Source organism: Marmota monax, unplaced genomic scaffold (assembly GCF_021218885.2).
Source record: "Marmota monax isolate L192 unplaced genomic scaffold, Marmota_monax_Labrador192_F-V1.1 WCK01_AAM20220418_F8-fsc00099, whole genome shotgun sequence".
In the NCBI taxonomy this organism is placed as follows: Eukaryota; Metazoa; Chordata; class Mammalia; order Rodentia; family Sciuridae; genus Marmota; species Marmota monax.
The window spans coordinates 3,159,392-3,183,529 of NW_026692126.1; the positions used below are offsets into that span (position 1 = coordinate 3,159,392).

At 52.1% G+C, this 24,138-nt stretch overlaps 1 protein-coding gene across 2 annotated transcripts; it reads left to right on the plus strand.

The window, feature by feature from the left end:
- Positions 1-1,396: 1,396 nt before the first annotated feature.
- Positions 1,397-22,677, plus strand: Csrp1 (cysteine and glycine rich protein 1). Of its 2 annotated transcripts, XM_046464263.2 has the most exons (7): positions 1,397-1,610; positions 5,882-5,959; positions 11,485-11,597; positions 16,241-16,409; positions 17,333-17,462; positions 20,898-20,991; positions 21,425-22,677. In XM_046464263.2, exons 3-7 carry the CDS (start codon positions 11,486-11,488, stop codon positions 21,499-21,501), a joined length of 582 nt encoding a protein of 193 aa, XP_046320219.1. In that variant the 5' UTR covers positions 1,397-1,610; positions 5,882-5,959; position 11,485; the 3' UTR covers positions 21,502-22,677. The 2 variants fall into 2 exon arrangements, with proteins under 2 accessions (XP_046320219.1, XP_046320216.1); XM_046464260.2 differs by lacking the exon at positions 5,882-5,959 and having other exon boundaries at positions 1,401-1,610.
- Positions 22,678-24,138: the final 1,461 nt, after the last annotated feature.

Below are 24,138 nucleotides of genomic sequence, written 5' to 3' on the forward strand. Positions count from 1 at the left end.
TTCACACTTTGATTCAAGTGGGTTATGAACTCCCATTTTTACCCCATATACAGATTGCAGAATTACATCAGTTACACATCCATTGATTTACATATTGCCATACTAGTGTCTGTTGTGTTCTGCTGCCTTTCCTGTCCTCTACTATCCCCCCTCCCCTCCCCTCCCCTCCCCTCCCCTCCCCTCCCCTCCCCTCTTCTCTCTCTACCCCCTCTACTGTCATTCATTTCTCCCCCTTGTATTATTTTTCCCTTTCCCTTCACTTCCTCTTGTATGTACTTTTGTATAACCCTGATGGTCTCCTTCCATTTCCATGCAATTTCCCCTTCTCTCTCCCTTTCCCTCCCACCTTTCATCCCTGTTTAATGTTAATCTTCTTCTCCTGCTCTTCGTTCCTACTCTGTTCTTAGTTACTCTCCTTATACGAGATAAAGATTTCATTTTCTGGATCACAACATTCTTAACTATATTCTTGAAAGAAAGTAAATTCAGCAACCCAAGGTTATAAATGAAGCCTGAGGGCTTGCCCAGGGTAGAAGATATAGGATCTGCAGGACCTGGGGTATTTTGGGGGTCAGAAAAGTTCCAATGCACCTGTAAAGTTGCCACTGGGCCAGATAAAACCCTGCCTGACAACCTGACATGAAAAACCCCCGAAACAGTTCTGAAAAGTGAGATTTTTCTTCAGGCCTCTAACCTTCAGGATGACACACACAGGCCCAGGCCACCAAGAGCTTCCTCTGGGGCAGTTCCCATGCCACCCCCACCCCTCCCCTTACCCAGTTCCCTGACTTTCCAACTGCTTTTTTTTTTTTTAATTTTTAAAATTTATAGATGTTTATTTTGTTTATTTATTTTTATGTGGTGCTGAGGCAAGCGCTCTGCCACTGAACCACCGCCCCAGGCCTCCAATTGCTTTTGGAGGTGGCAGGGCAATCTCCTTTGGGAAGGTAGGGTAAGTTGAGGGGACAAGAGCGGTGTTCCTGAAGGTTGACTGGTCCTACACGATAATCCCCCCAACATCCCTAGGGCTTATACCCCGTGCACAGATGAACCTGAGGCCACGGCTCAGCTAATGAGTTGAAGGGTAAGGACCAGATGTGCCCTGTAAGGGGTCCGTCTTACTCTGGAGCCCAACGTATGTCCCTTACAGTCTGCCACGGGGACACGCAAATTTGAGCACCCCCACTCTTCCCCAGGTCCCCAGTTTATCTCGGGTCTGATCTCTCTGGTTACATCTCCGCCTTCCTTCCTGTGTTGCTGATAGGGAAACCCTGAGAAGTCCCTCCCACGTGCAAGACTTTTCTCCCGCGACGGCGGCGGCCACTGGGCGCCCAGTGGGACCGCAGCGCGGGCGGCAGGCGCGCCCGGAGTCGGCGTCTCTGCCCCCGCTCCCGCCAGCCGGCGGGGCTGCTGGTGTCTTGGGGGGGCAGAGCCGCGGGGCTTCGCTCCGTGACATCAGCCCTGCTGTGGTGCTGTGTGCAAAGCCTACTGGTTGGCGTGGCGAGGGACACGCCTTCCCCGAGCGGAACAAAACGGCGCGCAGACTGGGCGCACCCAGCCGTCGCTTCCTACAGTGCCTGCCGCCCGCGCCCGCCGCCGACCGCTGCCAGGTGAGTGCGCCCAGCCACCCTCCCGATCGTCGCCCGCCTCAGTCCCCTGCAGCCCCCCCCCCCCCGCCCCGCAGGGGCTCCTGGGACGCACCCTGCGCCTCCTGATCTTTCCTGCCCCGCGGCGGCCCTGGCGGCTGCAAGGAAACTTTGGAGGAAAAGTACGCAAGCCGGGACCTTTGCGGGCGAGTTGTGAGAAGTGACCGCAGTTAGCTAGGGCTGTTTTTCTTTTTTCCTGGAGACACTGGGGCTCCACTCAATCCGGGGCTTCCTGGACACAGTTGGCTTTCCCATGCCCCTGACCTAGGGCGACCCGGCTCCCCCCGCCGCCTGCAGGTCGGGCAGAACAATTGGCAATTCTGCGGGTCACTGACGCTCATTGTATAGCAGAGAGATGAGGGCATCCGTGCCACCCCCTCCCACCGCCTCCTCCTCTGGGACAAAGTGCCCGCGGGTGGGATGGGGAAGACATCTGGCTTCATGGGCCTGGTCTTGGGCATCTGTGCCCCTGTACGCAGGTGTTTTCCTTTTTCTGAAACAGCACCCCCCCACCCCTCACCGCCCCAAGTCATAGTTAGTACTCTGCAGAAGAGAGTACTGAAGCCTGAAAGCCTACCCTGAGTGTTTTGAGGTCTCAGCCCTTGAAAACTCGTTTGTGAGAAAGGGGCTGATACTGAGCACACTTAAACAAGTTGCAATATGTTACCCAAGACGCAAACCACAGAGGCAGATATCTTTATCTAGAAGCACAGGCCTGAGCATATTCTGCAAGTTTCTGGTCCTTGTGTTCTTGTAAGGCAGTCCAGTCTGTGTCTAGCTGGGAGCAACAGTGAGGCCCTGGGCTCCTGCCACTCACCCGCTTCTCCTGGGGGAGAATGAATAGGCAGGCCTTCCCCAGAGTGAGAGGTCACTGCCTTGGGATATTGTCACAGTGGCGTGGAGGAAGTCCATCTGGCTCTGGTAGAAAGTTTACCATGAAGAAGTAGCCAGGAATCTTGATCAGCAATTGAAAGGCAGACAGACTGAGTTTTGACTCCTGGATCTGCCACTTACTACAAAAGTGACTTTGGACAAGGGACAACGTCTTGATGCCTCAGTTTCTTTCAGGACCTCCAACAGAGCAGCGCTTAGGTGCTGCCCTCTCCCCACCCACACCCCCTTCCTCTCAAAAACAAAGTTGGCTGGAGCTGTGAGCTGCCTCTCTGTCCTCTCAGAGTCAGATTGGGGATTCGACCCAGGCGTGATTTGGAGACTGGGTGCTGAGCTTCTGGACTCTTGCTAGCTGCTGCCTTCTGATTCTGTAGCCAGTCTCCAGCTCAGGAAGCCAGGGCCATGCCTTCTGAGAGACGACCGGAGTCTGCAGCTGTTCTTACCCTGTATTACATTACTGCCAACCCAGACTTGCTGCTCAATCTCCCAGTGAAGGACCCTTTGCCTTGCTGTGGATATCCGGGGCGGGAACAATCAGAGGGGAGGAAGTTTATCCTGCAGAGGGTGTGGTGTGGCCCAGAGAAGGGGGAGGGGAGAACTGAACCAAGGTCTCCCATGCCTGGTGTTGGGGGTCAGGGAGGATGTAGGCTCAGCAGCTCAGCCACTGACCTGCTAACAAAGTGCAAAAGACAGGGGTGCCCCAGCCCCTTTGCCTCTGCTCTCTCCTAGCACCTGCCTTTGGGCCCAGGTGTTTTCTAATTGCACATCTGCCTCTGGAGCCAGCCAGTCCTCCCAGGGCCTGGATGGTGGGATGGTGGTGGGGGTTATGTTGACACTTGGTATGTGATCAGTAAACATGAATGGGGGTAGGAATGGGCTTTCAGGGGAGTTGTCCTATTAGAATTCATAAACCTTGAATATAGTTACCAACCAGTTTTTCCATGCAGGTAGTGTTGACAAGCAGGTGTGGGGAAAGAAGCACTCTGGATCTCCTGGAGAGGAAAGCAAATTAGGCAGGCTTTCTGGTGGGCTACTAAAGTTTTGAGTATTGATGTAAACCCAGCTCGGCTCACTGTGAGAAGCTGGCCTGCTAGAGGCCTGGGAAGAGGCACGTATTGAACATTTTGAGATCCAAAGAGGTACAAGTAAGAAAAAGACTTTTTCTCCAAGCAAACCAGCTGTTTGCCATTATGCAGGCATATGGCAAATACCTAGAGGCTCAAAGCAATGAGTGTTAGAATTTGCCTTTTCTTAAGATAATAGTAAGCAGATCTCTATACTTGCTGTGTGCCAGGCCTGTGTTAAGTATCGTATTAAGTATTATCTTGGACAATTTATCAGGTAGGTGCTGATGCTTGCCATTTTACAAATGGAGAAACTGAGGCTGAGAGATGAGAAGGAACTTGTTCAGAATTGCAGCTGGTCCCCTGAGCAGTTGTCATCAGGCCGACACTTCTCTTTCCAGATTAACTCACCAGGGAAATAGCTGCCATTTGTGAAACACATTAACTTTACAAGATACTTAAGACTTACAAACAATATAAAGGCAGATAGGACTTTTGCAGCTTTTAACGTGGATGAGGTCAGGGTCAGAGCTCCTGACCCCTAGATTTTCACTCCGCTGCATGGCTGGGGTGGGGGTAGGGGGAGCCCTGCACTTGAGTTGCCAGATATGCTTTCACCAGCTCTGATGCATGTTTGTGTTTTGGGACCAGGACTGCAGGAAATAAAAGCCTGGCTAAGAGCCAGCTGGAGGGAGGGAGGGAGGGGGTGAGGGAGAGAGAACCCTGCAAGCAGGCTGCCCCAGGGAAGGGGAGGGGAGGGGTCCTGAGTTCTGACAGGAGTTTTGCCTGCAGTTGCCACTTGTCAGGAATTTATATGGTAATGACGTGGCTTGGACTACGTAGGTCCCCAGGAATTTGTCTGACGCCAGCATTAATTCCCATGTATGGTAAAGTGTGTAAATACGGAGGCAGCTAGTGTTTCCAGACTCTGGTATTTCCAGTGCTTCCCAGAGGCCAGAGGCAGCGTCTGGCTCCAGTGTTAACAAGGGAGGAAGAAATGGAAGGTCTGCAGCTGGAGGAACCAAGTCAACTGGGTGTGTGTGTGTGTGTGGGGGGATACTCTTCATACAGGGGCGTCCATAGTGGGATGGAGCTGCCTGAAACGTCAGCTGTGAGCAACCTGTGTTTATGAGGCCTAAGTGCTCATTTGTTTTTCCTTTTCAAAAATGAGTACAAGCCAAATCATTCAGACCTTTTTGTTCAGCGCTTGGGATAACCAACTGTTACCACTCTATGTTGACATCATTCCAGACAAAGTCAAGACGCTCCATCTGTTAATGAGTCTGCGAAGCCTTATCATGTTATAGGATTTCCTGGACTGGTTTTGAAATACTTAAAAGAAGCCAGAGACTCCTATTTTACCTCAATATGACCTTCAGATTTCTGAACTCCCCAAGTGGAGAACTCTGCTATAAAAGGGCCTTAGGGGACACGTGGGGAAGGGGAGACACATAGCATTACCCTGTGGCAGCTCATAGTCCCCCAAGGCCCATGGGGCATGGATTTGAAAAGAGAGAACTCATGCCCTGGAAGGAGGGAGAGTGCTGAGTTGTTCCAGTCGTGTTCTGGGGTGCCTGGGCTTGGAGCCGTGAGCTTGGAGAGGTGAATCATGTACATGCTCCAGAGAAATCATGTAGGGGACATATAATCATGGCCAAGCCAGTCCTCTTCTCCTGCTGGCCATCTCTCCCCAACCAGTGACCCTTGCCTTCAGTGAGGTCTATTTCCTAAGTTCACAGGTGTCACTTCTAATATACAGGCTCTATGAACTCTGAACCAGTGGGTCCCCTCCTTCCCTTTCTGTCCTTGGCTGTTCTCTGGATGTGGGGGCATGCAGGAAGAGGCTGCGCTGCGGGGTTGGAAAGGATGACACCAAACAGATCACCTAATGTGAGCAGCACTTTTCTAACTAGATAAACACTTGACAGGTCTCTACTGGACCAGAAGGGTGGGGACTTAAGCCCTGGGCCTGTCAGTCCCTCTTTGGCCCTAAGGAACAAGTGATTATGAAATGGGAGAGAAGGGATTTTTCCATAGGAGAATTAAAGATGTGGGATGGTTTGTCAAGGGTTTGATGTGAGGGAACCTCCTTCAGGCATTGGTGGCTGGCAGTCAAGGATTCTACCTCCCTGAGATGATTTCTTAAACTTGAAACATGACGCACTGAACATAAGACCTTTGCTGACTTTCATGAGATTAGAGTAAGCACCAGAGTCTGCGCCCTGGTCTACCCGCTGCTCTGCTGCTGTATGAGATGCCATCTTGGATTTCTCCTCGCAGGATCGAGGATCTGGGTACAGCTCTTACTGGAACAACTAGACAGGGCAGCAGGCTGGAGCTGGTGGCTTACAAGAAGAGGTCAGTTCTTGAGTTCTGTTCTTCAGCCAGCCCTGAGGATCCTGACATTTCAGGTGAACAGCTGACTGGCTATTTCCAGTTATTCAGCAGCAAATTAAAGTTCTGTTCTCTGTTGAGATTATCAACACAGTGAAGTAGTACAAACCAGAACACAGACAGCAATTCCCAGTGAGGATATAACTCTCTGAAGGGAAAACACTGGATAGTGTGGTCACAGAAGATAGAACTGATTCTTGATGACCCATGGCTATATACAAGAGGTCCCTGCTGTGGTCTCAGGTTGCCCAAGGAATTGAACCCCACGGGAGGGCAATAGCTTGTTGCAGACTCAATAGCTGGGCTGACAGACAAGTCAAACTCCTGGTCCCTATTTGATATGTTGCTTTCCAAGCTTTTTTTCCTTCAAGATGGGGGCTAGCTGGGAAGGAAGGTATTCATCTGGACCCACACCTGGCGGGATGGTGTTAAGGCTTGCTTGGGCCAATCCTGTTAGTAGGAATCAAAGGTGTGAGCTCTTATGGGGTGCCAGGAGCTGTACATTTACCTTTACACTTTCTCATTTAATCCTCAGAATAGGATTTGGGGTAGTCCGTCCTCCCACAGCACCCCCACCCCTCTTTGGTACCAGGAATTGAAACCAGGGGTGCTTAACTACTGAGCCACATCTCCAGCCCTTTTAAAAATATTTTATTTAGAGACAGGGTCTCACCGAGTTGCTTAGCATCGCATTTTGCTGAGACTGGCTTTGAACTTGTGATCCTCCTGCCTCAGCCTCCCTAGCCGCTGGGATTACAGGAGTGCGTCACCATGTCTGGCTTTCAGTGTTTCATTTTAGAGACAAGCAAATTAAGCCCAGAGCAGAAAGTAACTTGACCCCAGATCACTGAGCTAGGAAGGGTTGCATCTGATCTTTTTAACCCCAGCTCCCATTTTTTTCTAACCACGGAACTCTGACCTAGAGAATTTTCTTTACGATGCCCTCCCACGGGTCTGCTGTCCCCCAGAAGAGGGAAGGCGATTGAAAAGGAGCCAAGTGGCCCTCGGTCGGGCACTCCACACTCCAGGAACTGAGAAACAGCTTTCCTTTTAAGGCAACTCCGCCTCCCCTCAGGCAGAATTTGGCTATTGGAAAGAGGGGGCTGGGCAGAAGGAGCAGCTCCAGCCCTCGCTGCGGAGCACATAACCCGGGCTCCTCCAGCCGGGACTCTTCCCCAGGTGCAGGGTCTCCTGGACGGTCCTCATCTGATCCCAGGGGCAGGGAGCCCATTCACAAGGGCCGTGCAACCCCTCCTGGCTAGGGACCCCATCACTGCTTTTCTTCTCAAGTTCTAGAGCCATGTCCCATCTCTGGGCTCCTAAGGGAAGACTACTCCCCCGGCCCAGCGCCACCAACCAAATGCCAGGCTCAAAGAAAAGGCCCGGCCAAGAGGCATCCTGGGCAGATTTTCCTCCCTGACAGGTCCTTGGGCTTCACCCATTTCTCCGCCCATGTTCCTGATTCCCTGGGGCCCTGCTGGATGTGGGCCCCTGACATGGGGCCAGGGAGAACAAGGGGAGGCCTGTATGGAACTGTGGGTCTCCCCCAGGAGGAGAAGGGCTTTTGTGTCTAGAACAAAACACTGCTTGGAACTGACTCCCCATCTTGTGGTTAGGGGAACTTTCCTCCCTTAGGGGTGTTCCTAGGGGTATGAGTGTGTCCCCTGCTGGTTCAGGGGGTTGGAAAGGGAGAAGAGGGACAGGGAGAGAGCCAGCATTGAAGAACTGCATGCCCACCACGTGCAGCCAGTCTCAGAAACGCTGGGCCTGCAGCATGGTGACTGGGGTCACAGAGGACACAGAAATGCATTCGAACCTCCAGTTCTCTCTCTTCCAGCTGTGTGACTACAAGCAATTTGCCTAACCTCTCTGAGCTTTGTTTTTCTTGTCTGTAAAGTGGGCCTATATTCTCCATCTTTAGGCAATGAGGGGGAAATGGGATGATGCAAATAAATTATCTGGTACATGGCAGGTGATCAGCAGCAGCCTGGTGGCCTTGGCTGGGTCACATTGAGGCACCTCATCAGGCTTAAGGAAGCCAGTGTGTCTCCGTAGGACTGAGCCTTTCCCCTACAGGCTTCCCAGGCAGTTTCTGTCTCCTATCTCATTGGCCAGAAATGGTCTTGACTGTTCCTGAATCAGCCACTGGTAGGGGAATGGGATCACCATAGGTGACTCAGACTCTGTCCCTAGATCTGGGGTGGGACATGTCCCCTGATGCACTTGGTGTAGGGGCAGCTGCCTGAATAGAATCAAGGCTCCCACTCTAAGGAAGGCGGGGACAGTGGCTGCTGTTTAGATGGTCAGTAATAGGCCTTGCTGTTCTTGTTGATTGTCCTCCACCGTGTGTGCTTTGGCAGCTCCGAGTCCTTGTTCCACAAGTGCAGTTAGCTCCAGAGTCCTCAGGACAGGACGGGGCTGAAGCACTGATCATCAGAGGCTGGGAATGGGCACCGGCCCCAGGATCTGGGTGCTCAGGCACTGCGGTTATCTAAGGAGGCAGAGAGGCCACGTGCAATTAGGGGAATCTTGTCTGTGGCCTGTGTCAAGGAAGCACAGGAGCCTGAGGACCTGAGGTGGAGACAGAACTTGGAGGCAGTGGTCCCTCCACACCTGGAGGAGGACAGTGGGTCCCAGCCTCAGCCCTCTGCCTCTGCACAGCTTCCCCCAAAGCTTTGTGCACAGGGTTGGCCGGAGGGCTTCCTACTTGCCGGGCCCTTTGCTGAACACAGGTCAAGTGGCTATCCCGGTGTGGTCATTCGCAGACAGTGGGAGGACCTCATGGTTTCTTTCTTTGTTTCTTACTTTTTTTTTTTTTTTGTGTGCTGGGGATTGAACACAGGGACACTTAATCACCCAGCCACATCCCTAGCCCTTGTTGATATTTTATTCAGAGACAGGGTCTTGCTGAGTTGCTTAGGGCTTCGCTAAATTGCTGAGGCTGGCTTTGAACTCACGATCCTCCTGCCTCAGCCTCCTGAGCCGTTGGCATTATGCCACCTTGCCCAGAACCTCATGGTTTCTGAGCAGGGAAATGCTCCATGAGACAGCTCTGGGGGCCATGGGCCAGGATGGACTAGGAAGGAGACTTCAGAAGCAGTCTGGCCGTCAGGGTTGTCACTCTGAATGTGCCCCATGCGGCTGTTAAGTAACTGGCTTAAAGGGAGAGGGAGTTTGTTGCTTTGTCTAACTAGAGTTCTGAGATGGAAGGACCTTCAGGCTTGGCTTCATGATGTTATAAAGACTCAGTTTCCTTTGCATCTGAGCTCTGTTCCCCAGCTATCCACTGTATGCTAGGACTGCCTGTCCCCTCTTACGACAACAGTGCCAGAGCCCCCTGCTCCCTTTCTTTGCTCCAAGTGGAGGTTAGGGGAACTTACTCCCTGGAAACCCTCCCAGAAGACAGAGCCCCAGAAACCCCTGTGTCTCCCTGGCTGGCCCATCCTAGAGCTGATAACCCCGGTGGATGAGGTGAGTCCAGGCCATGTGCCATGGCTGGAAGGAAACAGGGAAAGTTACCAAGAAAAGGGAGAATGTAGCAGACAGAGATCCTCTTCAGGGGGCTGCTATGATCTCCGGGGGAAGGTGAGAGGACATCAGGCTGGCAGAGGGTAGTGGGAAGGACAGAGAGGACAGGCACCAAGAGGTGGAAGAACTCAAGGGACCTGGCTTGTGGCCTTAGGAGTGCGTCAAAGGGAGCAGAGTGAGCTGCAGCCGGGGAAGGGCGAGGAACCCATTTTCTTCTGGGTCTGAGATGAGATTCCTTAATGGGGCGGGGAGGATGGTCCTGGTACCACAAGCAAAAGTGGAGGAGTCCGGAGAAGAACGAGGTTGAGAAAAAGGTAGAGAGATCAGGTGGCTCATGTGCAAATCTGTGTCCCTGTGTACTGCCCAGGTGGAGATGCCCACCTGAAGCTGGGTGTATGAGCCTGGACTTAGAGGAGAGACCAGGGTCATAGGTATATGGGAGTCCTTGCAATGAGGTGCCAGCAGGTAGATGGCAATGCCAGAGACTGGGGAGGGAGGGACTAGAGGGAACCCCAACTTTGAGGATCTGGGAGTGAAAAATCTCTCTCCTCTGCTCCAACCAAACCTTGCTGGAGACCCCTGTCCTTCGGATAACATTCAGCTGGCCTCACCAAAACCACTTCTCCATTTTAAGCCCAGCTCCCAGCTTGTGCACCTTTCCAGAGCATTCTCCCAGGTCCCAGGCTCTGCAGCAGAGGTACACTTGTGCAGAGTCTAGGGCCCCAGCTGTGGCTCTCAGTCCCTGGGCATCCTTCACTCCTTTCTCAACTATCTGTTGAATACCACTATGCCAGGTATGGAAATCAAGGTTTGGGAAGAGCAACTACTTCACCCAGGGTCACACAACCAGTGAGTGGCAGGATCCAGATTGGACAAAACTATCTGGCATCAGGACCCCAGCTCCGAACCAATACCTAGGGTATCTCAAGGTTGGTCCAGGCCACCTGTTTAGTCTCACCTAGGGTGCTTACTAGAAATTTGTATCCCTCATTCTCAGAGATTATGATTCATCAGGTCTAGGGCTGTACTATTAAATTTCATTTTGCAAAAGCCCATTACCTGGTCCTAAAGCCTAAGAGCAGTGTCTCTATGTGTCTGTCTCCTGTGACTCCTGGTGAGCTATATCTTACATATAAAAGAATGTCTCAAAACCTACATGTATAGTTCAAAGAGTAATGACAAAGGGAGCCCTCGTGTGACATCCCCCCAAGTTAAGAAAAAGAACTTTGGCCTGGTATGGTGGCACACGTCTGTAATCCCAGCAGCTGGGGAGGGTGAGGCAGGAGGATGATGAATTCAAAGCCAGCCTCAGCAATTTAGTGAGGCCCTGAGCAACTTAGTGAGACCTTGCATCTAAATAAAATTTTTTCAAAAAGGGGGTGCTGTCTATGGCTCAGTGGTTAAGTGCCCTGGTTAAATCCCTGGTACCAAAGTGGGAGGGAAAGAACTTTGCCAACACCTCATAGCCTGTCTGATAACCCCTAACCCACAGTGCCCCGTCCCTGTCTTAGGCATAACTCATCTAAGACAGTAGTTGGTGACCGTCCTTTGTTTTCCTGTAATACATTCCCCCCCATACGTTCCTCTATCAACAGTATGAGTTCTGCCCCTCTGTGAACTTTGCCTGATTGGATTTGGGTTTAGGAACTCTGGCCTCTTTCGTGGCCCGCTCTTTTGGTGACATGTTCCCATGAGGCCATGTACAATGGCAGCCACCTCGTTCACATTGCTCCTGCAGCCTCCTTCAGTGTGCCCTACTCAGGGCTGGAAACAGCAGCCCAAGAAGCAGCAGGAGGGTGCTGGGGGAACCAGGATGCTGGGTGACCCACGGGGACAGGTGGCCTCCACGGGAGTCCTGCCTCGGCCTTTGCTCCTGTCTCTGCCTGTTGCTTCTTGGTCACGGTCAGTCTGTGTCTCCGGCTCTCTGGGAACTTGATTCCCATTTTGGTGTCCCTTTTCAGAATGCCGAACTGGGGAGGAGGCAAGAAGTGCGGGGTGTGCCAGAAGACGGTCTACTTTGCCGAGGAGGTCCAGTGCGAGGGCAACAGCTTCCATAAGTCCTGCTTCCTGTGCAGTGAGTACCGCGCGCCGGGGACCCCGTCAGGCTGGCCTGTCTGCACCCCAGGGATCCGTCCCACGGGATGTAAATAACTTGACATTTGGCTGAAGCGCAGCTGGGGAGGGACGCCCTTAAGGGCCTCTCTGTTCCCTTCAGAAGTTGCTTTCTGAGGGGGTGACCGGCCCAGTGCTCGAGGGTGGCGGGTGTGCAGGGCGGACGGCCAAGCTGGAAAGACTTTCCACCCGGCTTCCTCCTCTCTTTCTCCCCGCCACGGCCCTGTCATTTTAGAGGGAGACCTTTTAGCCCAAAGTCTCACTAGCCTTCAGACCCAAATTATCCCTGGGTGAAAAGCCACCGAGGCCTCAACCTCATGGTGAAGGTCAGTGTGGAGGAGGAACTGGGCTCTCCAGGGCACTCTTCCAGGTCAGCATTCTGTTTCTCCCACTCCCCACTCTACTCAGCCTGCGAGGAGAGGAGGAAGAAGGGGTGCGCCGTCACTGTCGTCCATTCTGAAAAATCCAGAGTGACAGTTACTGCAGTCATGGGACTGCAGGAGTAGGAAGCCAGGCCCAAGACACCGAGAGACTGAGAGACATCAGGCTGACCCAGGGGCCTTGGCTCTGGGATGCTCTATCGGCTGGTACCTGGGCCAGGTGATGTGTCCAGGAAGTGGTGACTTGGAGACACCTTTCCTTGGATTCCATTAAATGTTTGATTCCTGTGATCAGAGCAGAAATCTGCATTAGAAGAGGCAACTATTACACCACATGCACACACCTGTAATACCAGTGACTTGGGAGGCTAAGGAAGGAGGATCACAAATTTGAGGTCAGTTTGTGCAACTTAGCCAGACCTTGTCTTGAAATATAAAACATAAAGGGCTGGGAATGCAGCTCAGTGGTAGAGCACCCCTGGGCTCAATCCCTGGTATGGCAAGGGGGTGTAGAGGGCGGGACGAAGAGGCAACTACAGTAAAGTCTGTTTCCTTGAGGACCAGCTGAGTGGGAGGCCGTGGAGCGTCCTAGTTAAGCCCCAGGTTTCATCAGGGATAGAATCAGAATTCAGTTTCTATTATCCATGCGATGATGGACAAGTTACCCACTTTCTCTCTGGTTGAGTGTTCTCATTTGTACCTACCTCTTGGGGTCATTGAGAGAGTTGAAATAAAAGGAGCTTATAGAATGAATGAAGCACTTCAAGCAATTGTGAGGTTCAATAAACAATAGGCACGTGCATGTGTGTGTGTGTGTGTGTGTGCATGCACACGTACCCACTGCTCAGGGTTCCATAGCAAAATGGTGTGATAAAAGGAGAGCCGCCGGGAGTTGGAGTCCCAGCCCATCTGATAGGCCCAGGAAGTGGGGTCCTGTCCATCCTGCCCCACATGAGATCAGTTGAGAGATCCGAGCTTCCTTTGTTCTCAGGGAATTTGGGCTCCAAAGTAGGAACTAGGTAGGCCAAGGGCCACCTACCTGTTCATTGGATATAATCCAGATCTGTTGCTGGGCGGGCCAGGGCAGGGCCACACTCTCCCTGGTGGACCTGGAGTGACAGCCCCAGGGCTCACTGATGAATGGGGAGGCGACAGGCTTCAGTGGAGCCCTGCTGGCTTCCAGCCTGTGGAGGAGGAGGCCACATGCAGCAGCGTTTTGTTATCAGCAGTTCATCATTTAGCCATTTTTCAAGCTATTTTTTTCTTTCTTTTCTTTTTTCTTTCCCAGAGGGACTAAGAGAGGGCTTGGCACTGGCTGAGAAGAGGGCTCAAGCTGCTGAGGTCCCAAGGACCCTTCTCTTTGCCCTCAAATGTTGCTTAATCATTGACTAAGAGGGACCATCTGTGGCTGAGAGCTCCTGCCTGTGGTCCTGCCTGTGGAGGAGTAGCTGTTGGTCAGGCGTGGGGGGAAGTCAGGAATTCCGGGGGTGGCATAGGAAGGAAGGAGCAGGGCCTGAGGCAGGGTGTGAGGGGGTGTTGGGGATTAGAAACAGTTGCGGGAAGCCAGGCTGGGGAGCAGGGCGGCTGGGGAGCAGGGCGGCTGGGGGACAGATGTTATGCAACTAGCAGCCCTAGGAACTGGTATGTGTTCCTCTGGGGCCTCCAAGCTCTCAGGGGACTGTGTTGTGCTGCACGTGGCCCATCACGTCCTCTTGCTTATTCCCAGGGCCTAGAGCAACACCTGACACCTGTGGGTTCTCCACAAAGATGTGTTTAGGAATGAAAAGGGCATTGTTTCTCTTTTTCAGTCAAGCACTTTCCCAACAAGAGCACCAACTGGTCCAGGTTTTGTTTTGGTTTTTTGCTTAACATGATTTGGTGGAAGTTGTCAGGTCTTCCTTGAATAAGGAATATATTTGAAATCCCCCTTGACTGACTCTTTGGTGGACCTTACAAAGGAGCTGAGACCCTGACTACATCATCTGGATGGAGTGGAGGGGCAGAGGGCTGCCTGGGGTGGGGAGGGTGGTCCGCAGGGAGGAGTTCTCTTTCTTTCTTTCTTTCCTTCCTTCCTTCCTTCCTTCCATACAACACCTTTATTTTGTTTATTTACTTTTACGTGGTGCTGAGGATCGAACCTAGTGCCCTACACATCTTAGGCCAGTGCTCTACCACTGAGCCACAACCCCCGCCCCCCCCCCCCCCCAACCAGTCTTATCTCTGCTTTGTGCCTTCCCTCTCTGGTCTTGGAATTCCCAGTTCAATTTAGGTCTTACAGGAAACAATTCCAGGCCAATTCCTGACTTCCCGCCCTAGAAGGGAATGTTGGAGCCTTTGGCCTGTTGTTCCCTGGCCTTCCTCAGGAGCCAAGCCCCAGGGGAGGTGGTGGGGAGGTTCCATATTTGGGTGGCCCAGAGTGCTGGAATGAGGTGGAGATCTGGAGGGCAGGACAAGAGGGTCCTTATTTAGTCTGAAGTCTCCAATCTGGAGCTGAGAGAGAGAGAGAGAGGTGGGGGGAGCTGGTGGAGGGCTCTGGACCCTTTAAAGGCAAGAGAGAGCAAGTTGCTGGGAGCCTTCTCAGAGGGAGGTGAGAGGCGTGGCTTGTCAGCGGTGACTTCTAGCTCCAGAGGGGGTGTTTGAGGTTGCAGTTCATTTGGGCACACTGAACTCCAAAATTTAAGAACTACGTAAAACCAAATTAGGCTTCCAGGATGAGACCTAAAGAAATAGGGTGAAGTTGAGCCTCATGAGGGAAGTAGCTAGAAGTTAGAAGCATATGATCTCTTGAGGCCCAGACCTGCCCCTCCCCGTCTCTGTCTCCCTATGGGGCCAACTTTATGTAATGCTCATCAGAGTAGCCAACTTATATTATGTACCTATTGTGTGCAGGGTATTGTGCTAAGTGTGTCACATATAAGATCTCATTTGATTCTCACAACTACCTTTTGGGGCAGAAGTTATGTGCACTTCCAAATGAGGCTAGAAAAGCAAGCCACACAGCTGGAAAGGGAGAGGGCTGGGATTTGACTCCAGGCTCTCTACCTTTTTACGCTTGATAGCTTGCACAACTCACCTGTGAGATCCACCGGGATGGAGGATGTAGGAAGCTCATCCAGGTGGCCCCATTCCAATCTCTCTCACCGCAGGAGTCAGGACAGTCTTCCCAGTGCCCAGCCTCACATCTCCCTGTTATTTCTGAGACTGGAAACTTCAGTGCTGTTGTGATTAGTATGGCCTACGTGGCATTTCAAAGCCCACCACGTTGGGCTTTTCTTCAGGGCATATCCCTTCACCTGCACCCCTCTCCCCAGTTGTACCCCCACACCCCTCACTCCCACCAGCACGGGCAGACTGTCTCCTTGGAATTCCATGGTTGCAGGCAGGAAAACCCTGCCCTTCCTCCTTCCTTTCTTTATTCTTCTCTCCTGTTGGGCCACGTGGTCTCTGTTAAGGGCAGAGTGAAGAACTTCCCTTGGCATGGTGTGGTCTGGAGTCAGCATAGGCTGTTGCTTCTGAACTGTGGGGTGCATCATAGCCCGGGGAGTTTCAAGGGTACAGAGGACCAAGGGAGACACCCACAGATTCTTGGAGGTGGGGGACATGGCCACCTAGAGTCATACACGTAGATCCCATCCCTCTGTCCTCCAGTCATTGGCCACCCCATGCCACCCATGTCATTCCTGAAAGGTCAGGATAATTTGTATGCAAACTATTTGTATGCAAACCAGATACAGTGGCACATGCCTGTAATCCCAGCTACTCCAGAGACTGAGGCAGGAAGATCGTGAGTTCAAAGCCAGCCTCAGCAACTCACGGAGACCCTGTCTCAAAATAAAAATATAAAAAAAGGGCTGGGGGCTAGGGTTGGGGCTCAGCGGTAGAGCACTCGTCTAGCATGTGTGAAGCCCTGGGTTCGATCCTCAGCACCACATAAAAATAATAAAATAAAGGTATTGTGTCCACCCACAACTAAAAAAAATATTTAAAAAAAGAGGGGTGCTGGGGATGTGGCTCAGTGGTTAAGTACCCTTGGATTCAATCCCTGTACCAAAAAAAAAAAAAGACTGGGGATGAAGCTCAGTGGCAAAGCACCTCTGGGTTCAATCCAAGTATCAAAAAATAACAAAACCCCCCAAAGTGTCCAGAAAACTTCAACTGCAGAGGGCTGCACGGAGCAAGCCGCTCACTCCAGCTGTGACTCACCATTCCTGTGCTCCCCTCACAGTGGTCTGCAAGAAGAATCTGGACAGCACCACTGTGGCCGTGCATGGGGAGGAGATCTACTGCAAGTCCTGCTATGGCAAGAAGTATGGGCCAAAAGGCTACGGCTATGGGCAGGGCGCAGGCACGCTGAGCACTGACAAGGGGGAGTCCCTGGGCATCAAGCATGAGGAGTGAGTACGAGATCTTCTCCCACTTTGTCTTGAGTTTCTCTCCCTGCCCTGGTATTGGGCATGTTTTCAACCACAGTTGGTTAAACAGTGGAAGGCTCAGAGAGCCATTTATTTCAAAGGGAGTCATAGAGCAGGCTACTGGAGCTGCTGGGAACCCAGCTTGGAATGCACTAGGCCCGGGTCCTCCCTGCATGCTATATTTTTATAAGCATCAGAGCTGGGAAGGACCCCAAGAATTCCTTAGTCCAATTTCCTCATTATATAGATGAGAAAGCCCCGGGGGTCCCCTGCAAGTGTCTGAGCCAGACCAGGGATTTGAGCAGCACACAGCCAACCAGCCTCGCTTGGCCCAGCCATATCTCTTGCTGAGGAGAAATCATGTCTTGCCTTGGAAATGCCACAGGGTGTCATGGGGTCCCTACTTTCACCCTAAAAACTCCCTGGCCTCCAAGCTGCTGGCGAACATGGCTGTTGGCAGCAGGCCTGGCTAGTTCCTCAGCTCCAAGGGGATGGGTGGAAATGATGGATGAGTTACTGCATTTCAGCCAAGATCACTGACCCAACAGGAATGACTTTTCAGCAGATTTCCTCTGGAAAGTATCTGATGATAGACCAACTGCAGAAATGAGGGGCAGAAGAGGGTGACTCTTAGCAAATGAGGTGTGAAGTGATTCCAGGGTTTTAACTGGGTGACCAAGGGAAGTTTGATGTCTCCATAAAAATAACATTGTGCTGAGCCTTGGTTTGTCCCTATGTATCATGGGAAATGACACTAGAGGCCCCCGGTGGCCCTAGCTCTTGTAACTTCTGCTGGGAGAGCTGCTCCTGCCCTGTCATGATGGGAGGGTGAGTCCTGCCCTGCAGGGCCAGCCCTGCCTGTATTTATCAGTGTGTCATATCCCTTCTTGTCCTTCTCCATGCAGAGCTCCTGGCCACAGACCTACCACCAACCCTAATGCCTCCAAGTTTGCCCAGAAGATTGGAGGCTCTGAGCGCTGTCCCCGATGCAGCCAGGCAGTCTATGCAGCGGAGAAGGTGATTGGTGCCGGGAAGGTAAGGCGACTGCTGGGCACCTTGAGAGGGGCAGGAGACAACCTTCCTGAAATAAGGATTCTAGAACTTTGCAAGTGGTGACCCTAGCTCTGCTCAGGGCAGCCTGAGCCCTGGCCTTTAAACCCCTTCCCTTTTAGGAATAACCTTTGTCCCTGTGGGTTGCTTGTCCCAGACTCCAATGAGCTCACATCATCCACGCACAGCAACATTCCCAGCATTGGTGGGTGTCTATTAATAATTTACAGGGAGTTGCAGAGATCAATCTGTACTCTGGAGTTGAGGACCACAGTATCTAGGAGTACATGGCTGAATTTCAGAGGTCCTGCAAGCCCCCTAAAAGTACATGCAAAGATTTGTGGGAATGTGTCTCTGGGAAGAAGATCCATAACTGTCATCAGATTTTCAAAAGGATTTGTGATTTTCAAAGTGTCAGAAACCACCCAAAGACCAAACCCAGAAGAGCTGGAGATGGGCTGTAGGCCCAGCTGGTCCGTCAACATACTGTGTGATCTTGGCCAAAGTTGGGCGCTGTGGCGCGTGCTTGTAAATCCCAGGCTTGGGAGGCTGAGGCAGGAGGGTCACGAGTTCAAAGCCAGCCTCAGCAACTTAGTGAGGCCCTAAGAAACTCATTGAGATCCTATCTCTAAATTAAAAAAAAAGAAAGGAAAAAATACAAAAGAATCATCCAAAAATTTATGTTCTGTTTCATGGGTATGTACTCCCAGAAACCCACCCATATACCCCCAGGGTGGAGATTTTTCAAGGTTCAGATCCTATCAGAATCTCCTGGGAAGCTGTTTGTAATTGCTTGCCCTTCCTCCATGAGATTCTAACTGTAGCCCCCAGCCACAGTGCATAGTAGGAATCTCCTTAGGGGCCTACTGTTCAAACTTTGCTGATCTTATCCCTCACTCTGGCTGTAGTGGGCAAGGGGAATTCATGCCCTGGGGATAGGCAGTCTAGACTAATAGTCGGAAAACCACAGACAAGGAATCTCTAAACTGTGTGGCCAGAGTGGATTTCTGGATTGTCACATGAAGCCTGGGAGGAGTGACTTGGCCAAGATCACACAGCATGCTGATGGACCAGCTGGGCCTACAGCCCACCTCCAGCTCTTCTGGGTTTGGTCTTGGTTTCACGGCCTTTTGACTTTGAGTAAGGGGGCCAAGAGGAAGGGACTGGGGAACTAACACTTATGCCAAGTCTAGACCGTAGCAGGCTCTCAACCCTCACAATTACCATTGAAGATGGAAATTATTATTCCTATCTTTAAAAGAAAAGGGTACAGCGTAGTGCCTGGAATGTTGCTCAATACAGGTCAGCTATTATTATTATTATTATTTACATTTTGCGATTGTTATGAAGTCAAAATGAAGATTCCTGCATTGATTAAAAGATATGAAAACAGGAGACATTACTTTTACTTTTAAGTTGGATTTTTCTTGTTTCGTCCTACTATGAGAATGGAAACTTATCAAAAAATCCTTAAAATGCTGGGCCTGGTGGTGCATGCCTGTAATCCCAGCAGCTTGGGAGGCTGAGGCAGGAGGATTGCAAGTTTGAAGCCAACCTCAGCAACAGTGGGGCGATAAGCAACTCAGTGAGACCTTGTATCTAAATAAAATACAAAATAGGGCTGAGAATGTGGCTCAGTGGTCCAGTGCCCCTGAGTTCAATTCCTGGTACCCCCACCTCCCCCCAAAAAAGTACCTAAGAGCCAAGCACAGGCACAGTGGCTCATGCCTGTGGTCCCAGCAGCTTGGGAGGCTGAGGCAGAAGAATTGCAAGTTCAAAGCTAGCCTCAGCAGCTCAGCATGGCCTTAAGAAACTCAGTGAGACCCTATCTCTATAAAACATTAAAAGAGCTGGAGATGTGGCTCAGTGGTTAAGTGCCTCTGGGTTCAATCCCTGTACAAAAAGAAAAAAAAAAAAACCTATGAATTAATATTCCTGTCACTTAGATTCTAAGGAAAGTTAAAGTTGTACTAAGCCATAGGATAAAAGATTTTTGCATTCAAGAGGAACAGGCAGGGATAAACCCCCTCTTTTCTTTGCCTGGATGAGGAAAGAAATATCAAGGAGCAGGAGTACTTTCAGGTGTGGTATGAATGAACAAATAGATTGAGCTTAGTTTTGGGGGGTGGTTGGAACATGGGAGGGTGACGGAGGCTAGGTGCCATCCAGTCTCCTCCAGCTGGGAAGCTGAGGCAGGCCTCTGCCTTACAGAGGAGGAAACAAAGGCTGGGGACTGTTGAGGTTGCAGAGGGCCCCAAGGGGAGGACGGAGACCTATGTCCCCCCACTTCAGCTCCTTGAACCCCACTGCAGTCCCAGGAGGTAGGAGTGAGTGAGGTTCAGCAGCCAGGAAGTCTGAGAGGACATCTTCCTTTTTCACCCTCCAGTCTGGGCACCGAGTGGCTGTGCTGCGGAAGTCTCTGCCCTTAAAAGGCATTGTTCTCTCCTGTCTGGCTGCCGCCAGCCCCTTGCTTTTCCTGGGTTTAGCAGAGCTGTCCACACATCAGCCTCTGAGGCTGCTCAGCTGTTGCTAATGGGAGCCGGCTGCCGCCCAGGAGTCTGGCTGTGTGGGGCAGGGGTGGTTGCTGTGCACAGACGGAGGCCCTGCCCCTTCCCTGGGAGGTTGTTTGCCCTGTACTACCTTAGGACACCTCTCAGAACCACAAAGGGCCTTCTGTGGCCCCTGGAGAAACTGCATTCCTCTGGCTTGTTCCTGCTCCGTGGAATGCATTTCACAGACCCATTCTCCTTTCAAAGTAATACAGACAGCCCTGGCCTGGGATCTGCTGTGTTCCAGCCTCTGTCAGGCTCTGGACACTGATGAAGTTATTTAGTGCTGACAGCTGTCTGATGAGGGAGAGGCCATGCCATTTTCCAGGAGGAAAAATTGCCTTTGGACAAATGAGGCAATGAGTTCTAGAATTTTCGAGGCAGGGCAATGCCTGCTCTGTGGCTAGACACTGGATGTTTAAATATCAAGTCCTCACATCCATTCTGTGATAGGCAGGGAGGTCTCCAGAGGAGGACATTCGGGAGGCTGTTCAACTAGTGGCTGTTCCAAGAGGCATCTGGAGCCTTTGCTCACACCACTGATCTGCAGGCGGAATGGATGTGGACAAAGGTTGTTTGACCCCACCTCTGGGGGCAGCAGCTACCCAGCTGATAATTTCACCCCTTCACCCCCCTTTTGTGGTGTAGATGGTGCCACTAACCACAGAATCATTGTGATACTTTATTGCAACACACTATTGAAGGCGCCATGAGGTGGTGTGTTGGAAAGCTCCCACCTGCTGTCTGACAGCAGCCCTAGCCTAGTAGGCGACAGGAAGGTGCCTTTCACCGTCTTGTGTGAAGGGGATGGGCTGGGGCTAGGGCAGCCAAGTCACTGGTGGCAGCATTAACAATTTTCTTCTTTACCTAGTCTTGGCATAAGTCCTGCTTCCGATGTGCCAAGTGTGGCAAAGGGCTGGAGTCAACCACCCTGGCCGACAAGGATGGTGAGATATACTGCAAAGGTGGGTAGTTTCATTTCCAGTTGAGTAGCGGGAGGCCTGAGGAGTGGGGAGACCCTGCAGTTATGCTATTGCTGAGTGTGAACTAACTCCTGGCCTTGAAATCCAAAAGTCAGAGCATCAGAGGGGGAAACAACCCGAGGGAGACAGTAGAGAAAGCGACTTGGCCAGAGTCAGGTGGAATATTAAGGCAAGGACAGGCCTACAGCCTGGGACCCTCACTCCCTGCCCAGGGCTCCAAGCAGATAATGCTCCTTTAAATGGTAAGGGAAATGGGTATAGAGTGGTGTCTAGAACCTCCTCATGTTGAGATTGGAGGTACAGTAAAGGTGAAGGGCACTGATGGACTTTCTTTTTGCAGAGGCAGTCCCCAGGGATGGCAGGAGCGTCTGCTTGGGGGAAGGAGCATGTCCTCATCCTTCTTCTTTCTCTGCAGGATGCTATGCTAAAAACTTCGGGCCCAAGGGCTTTGGCTTTGGACAAGGAGCTGGGGCCTTGGTCCACTCCGAGTGAGGCCACCACTGCCTGCCACACCCTGCCCACTCCTGAGCTTCTCATTGCCATCCCCTTCCCAGCAGCCTTGGGGACCTCCAGGATTCTTTCTCACCCAGCCTAGCCGCACATCACTAATGACTTGAACTTGGGCCTCTGGCTCCCTTTGGTTGGGGGTCTTGCCTGAGCTCCCGCCCCACTAAGGAGCTACCCCTGCCTGGCATCTCACACCATCACCAGTAGGAGATGTCTGTCTTTATAGTCTGTGTGGGACCAGACCCTGTCTCCCTACACCTCTCTCCACAGACCTGTTCTTAACCTCTTAGGCTGAGCATCCATCCTCACTGGCCAAGACACCTGGGCCACGTGTTGGTGCCCTAAGCAGCAGCAACAGGCCAGGAGGGAGAGGGAAACAGGACCAAGATGGAGAGGGGAAAGGCTGTGGTTTATTGGACTCAGAGATTCTCTTTGGGAAAGAGGGTGGGCTTCTTGGTGTTTCTCAGAATAAGTCTGAGGAGTCCCAGCTCAGGGAGTCACTACGGGGAGGCAAAGAGGCATGCAGGCAGGGTCATGGCCACAAAAAGGAACGACTCAGTTCTCTAGGCCTCTTGCCTGTGAGTCTCTGTGGAACTGGAGTCCTCCCACCTGGGACTGGAGGGTAACAACCTAGATCCAAGGACCCCAAAGTCAGAACACCTTAGGCTTCTAGTTCCCTGTTCCATGTGGGGCGGGGGGTTCCTAGAGAAACACTTCCAACACACATTCGCAGGAGCCAGTGGTCCAAATATCACGGCGGCTAGATCTGGCCCTATTCATGGATCCTAAGGATGCAGTGGGCAGCTCCTCCCCATCCCAGCACAGCACAGGCTAGCCCTCTGCTGTCACCAGGCCTGGTTGTTCATCTGATTGAAGGGAGGCAGACACATCCTCAGCCTGTATCCAACACCCTGTCCTTCTGTTTCCAGGCCTCAGGGCCTCCCCCAACCCAAGACCTGCCCCTTCCACACCACCCTTCTCCAGGGATTCTTCTCTGGCCACATCACCCATCCCTTCCAGGACCCCAGGTCAGGAACAGCAGAAAGAAGGGGGAGGGGCCGGACCCTGCTGCTCCCAGTGACTGAAAGGACGACACTGTCTGCAGCACAGGCTGTATTCAAGCTGATTTCTTATCTGGTTAATAAAGCTGTTTAGAACAAAGCTCTGGTGTCCCGATCCTGTGACTGTGTGTCTGTGCACCACACTCTGGGAACTAGGAGGGAACTGTATTAGAGCCACCACAATTAGCAGGAGGCTTGTGGGAATGAATCAAAGACCATTCCTTCCTGCTTTTTCTAAGAAAAACTTGCTTTTTCACTATTAGTTCTAACAGAACCATACTACGTGGAGTAACACAATCAACAGGGTGTCACCGCCTTGTGCCATTTGGCCTCCACTGCCACATCTGGGTATAGGAACTGCATGAAGTTGGGCATTAGAGAGGCCCAGCTAGGTCCCCAAAGTGTGCCCAGAACATCCCTCCAGTTGGTAAGCTCCAATGTGAGAGGGAACTTAGCCAGAGTCAAAGCTCGTGTCAAAGCTCAAAAGTTTACTTCTGTAAACTTGCACTGTTCAGGTCCCCACAGCCACTTCCCACGAAAGGCCAGACTCTTTGGAAATAGGCTTCTCTGGAGGGTTGTAACGTTCTCCTGTTTTACAGATAACTATGTGATGCTTTTCTGCTGGATTTTTTACTTCAGCCCTTTTGGGAAATGTGTCCACACTGAATTTTCAAAACCAAAAGCAGACGCTTTAACAAGGCCTCCTCTGCTTAGTATTCAGATGACCCATCCAACAGTGGCCTTGAAAACCCTCAGCACCCAGAAGGGGACCTATATTTGTATAGGATCCATCGATGGTGCAGTAGTGGGAAAGGCAAGGCTCCAGGTGAAAGTGCCAGAGATCACAGGAGATGGCTGGTCGGTGTGGGCACTGACAGCTCCCCAGGTAGGATCAAGGTCTCCCTCACCTTGGTAGCCCCTCTATCCAGCACAGGGTATGTCCTCCTGGGAGATGCTGGGGGAGGTTTATGTAGGGAGGAGAATGGATGGCTCCACAAATACAAGTAGGTCCTCCTGTTTGGGGAGCGACCCACGAAACGGCTAGGAGGGAGCCTTTGGGGCCCAAAGCCGGAGACAGGCTGCCCTCTGCCGGCCGCGCGGGCGCTCCTCCCTGCACCCCAGCACTGCACCGAGCTCCCGGCCCTGCTACTAGGGTCTTCCCGCTGCGGGATCACAAGTCGTCCTGGGCAAGCCGCGCCAAAGAAAGAGCCGCTGTCGGCACACACTTCTTGGGAAATAAAAGCAGGGGGCTGCGAGACAGGCAGGGAAACGCCCACAGGACAGGGCGGGAGGCGCCCGGAGACGGGTACGCCCTCGCGGAGAGGGCCTGGAATCGCAGGCACCGTGCTAGGAGACACAAGGTGGTGCTGTGAGGTCAGGGCAAAAGGCAGGAGCGCCCCTTCTGCGCCGCCATACCCTCTTCCTCTCTCCGCGGGTCCCTAGGATCCTTGCTCCTGCGACACAGTTTACCCCTGTAACCCCCATGCTAGCTTCTCCCTGGGCGGATTTGTGCGCTAAAAGCGCCAGGTGGTGCCCCAACCCGTGGGATTGACCAAGGAAG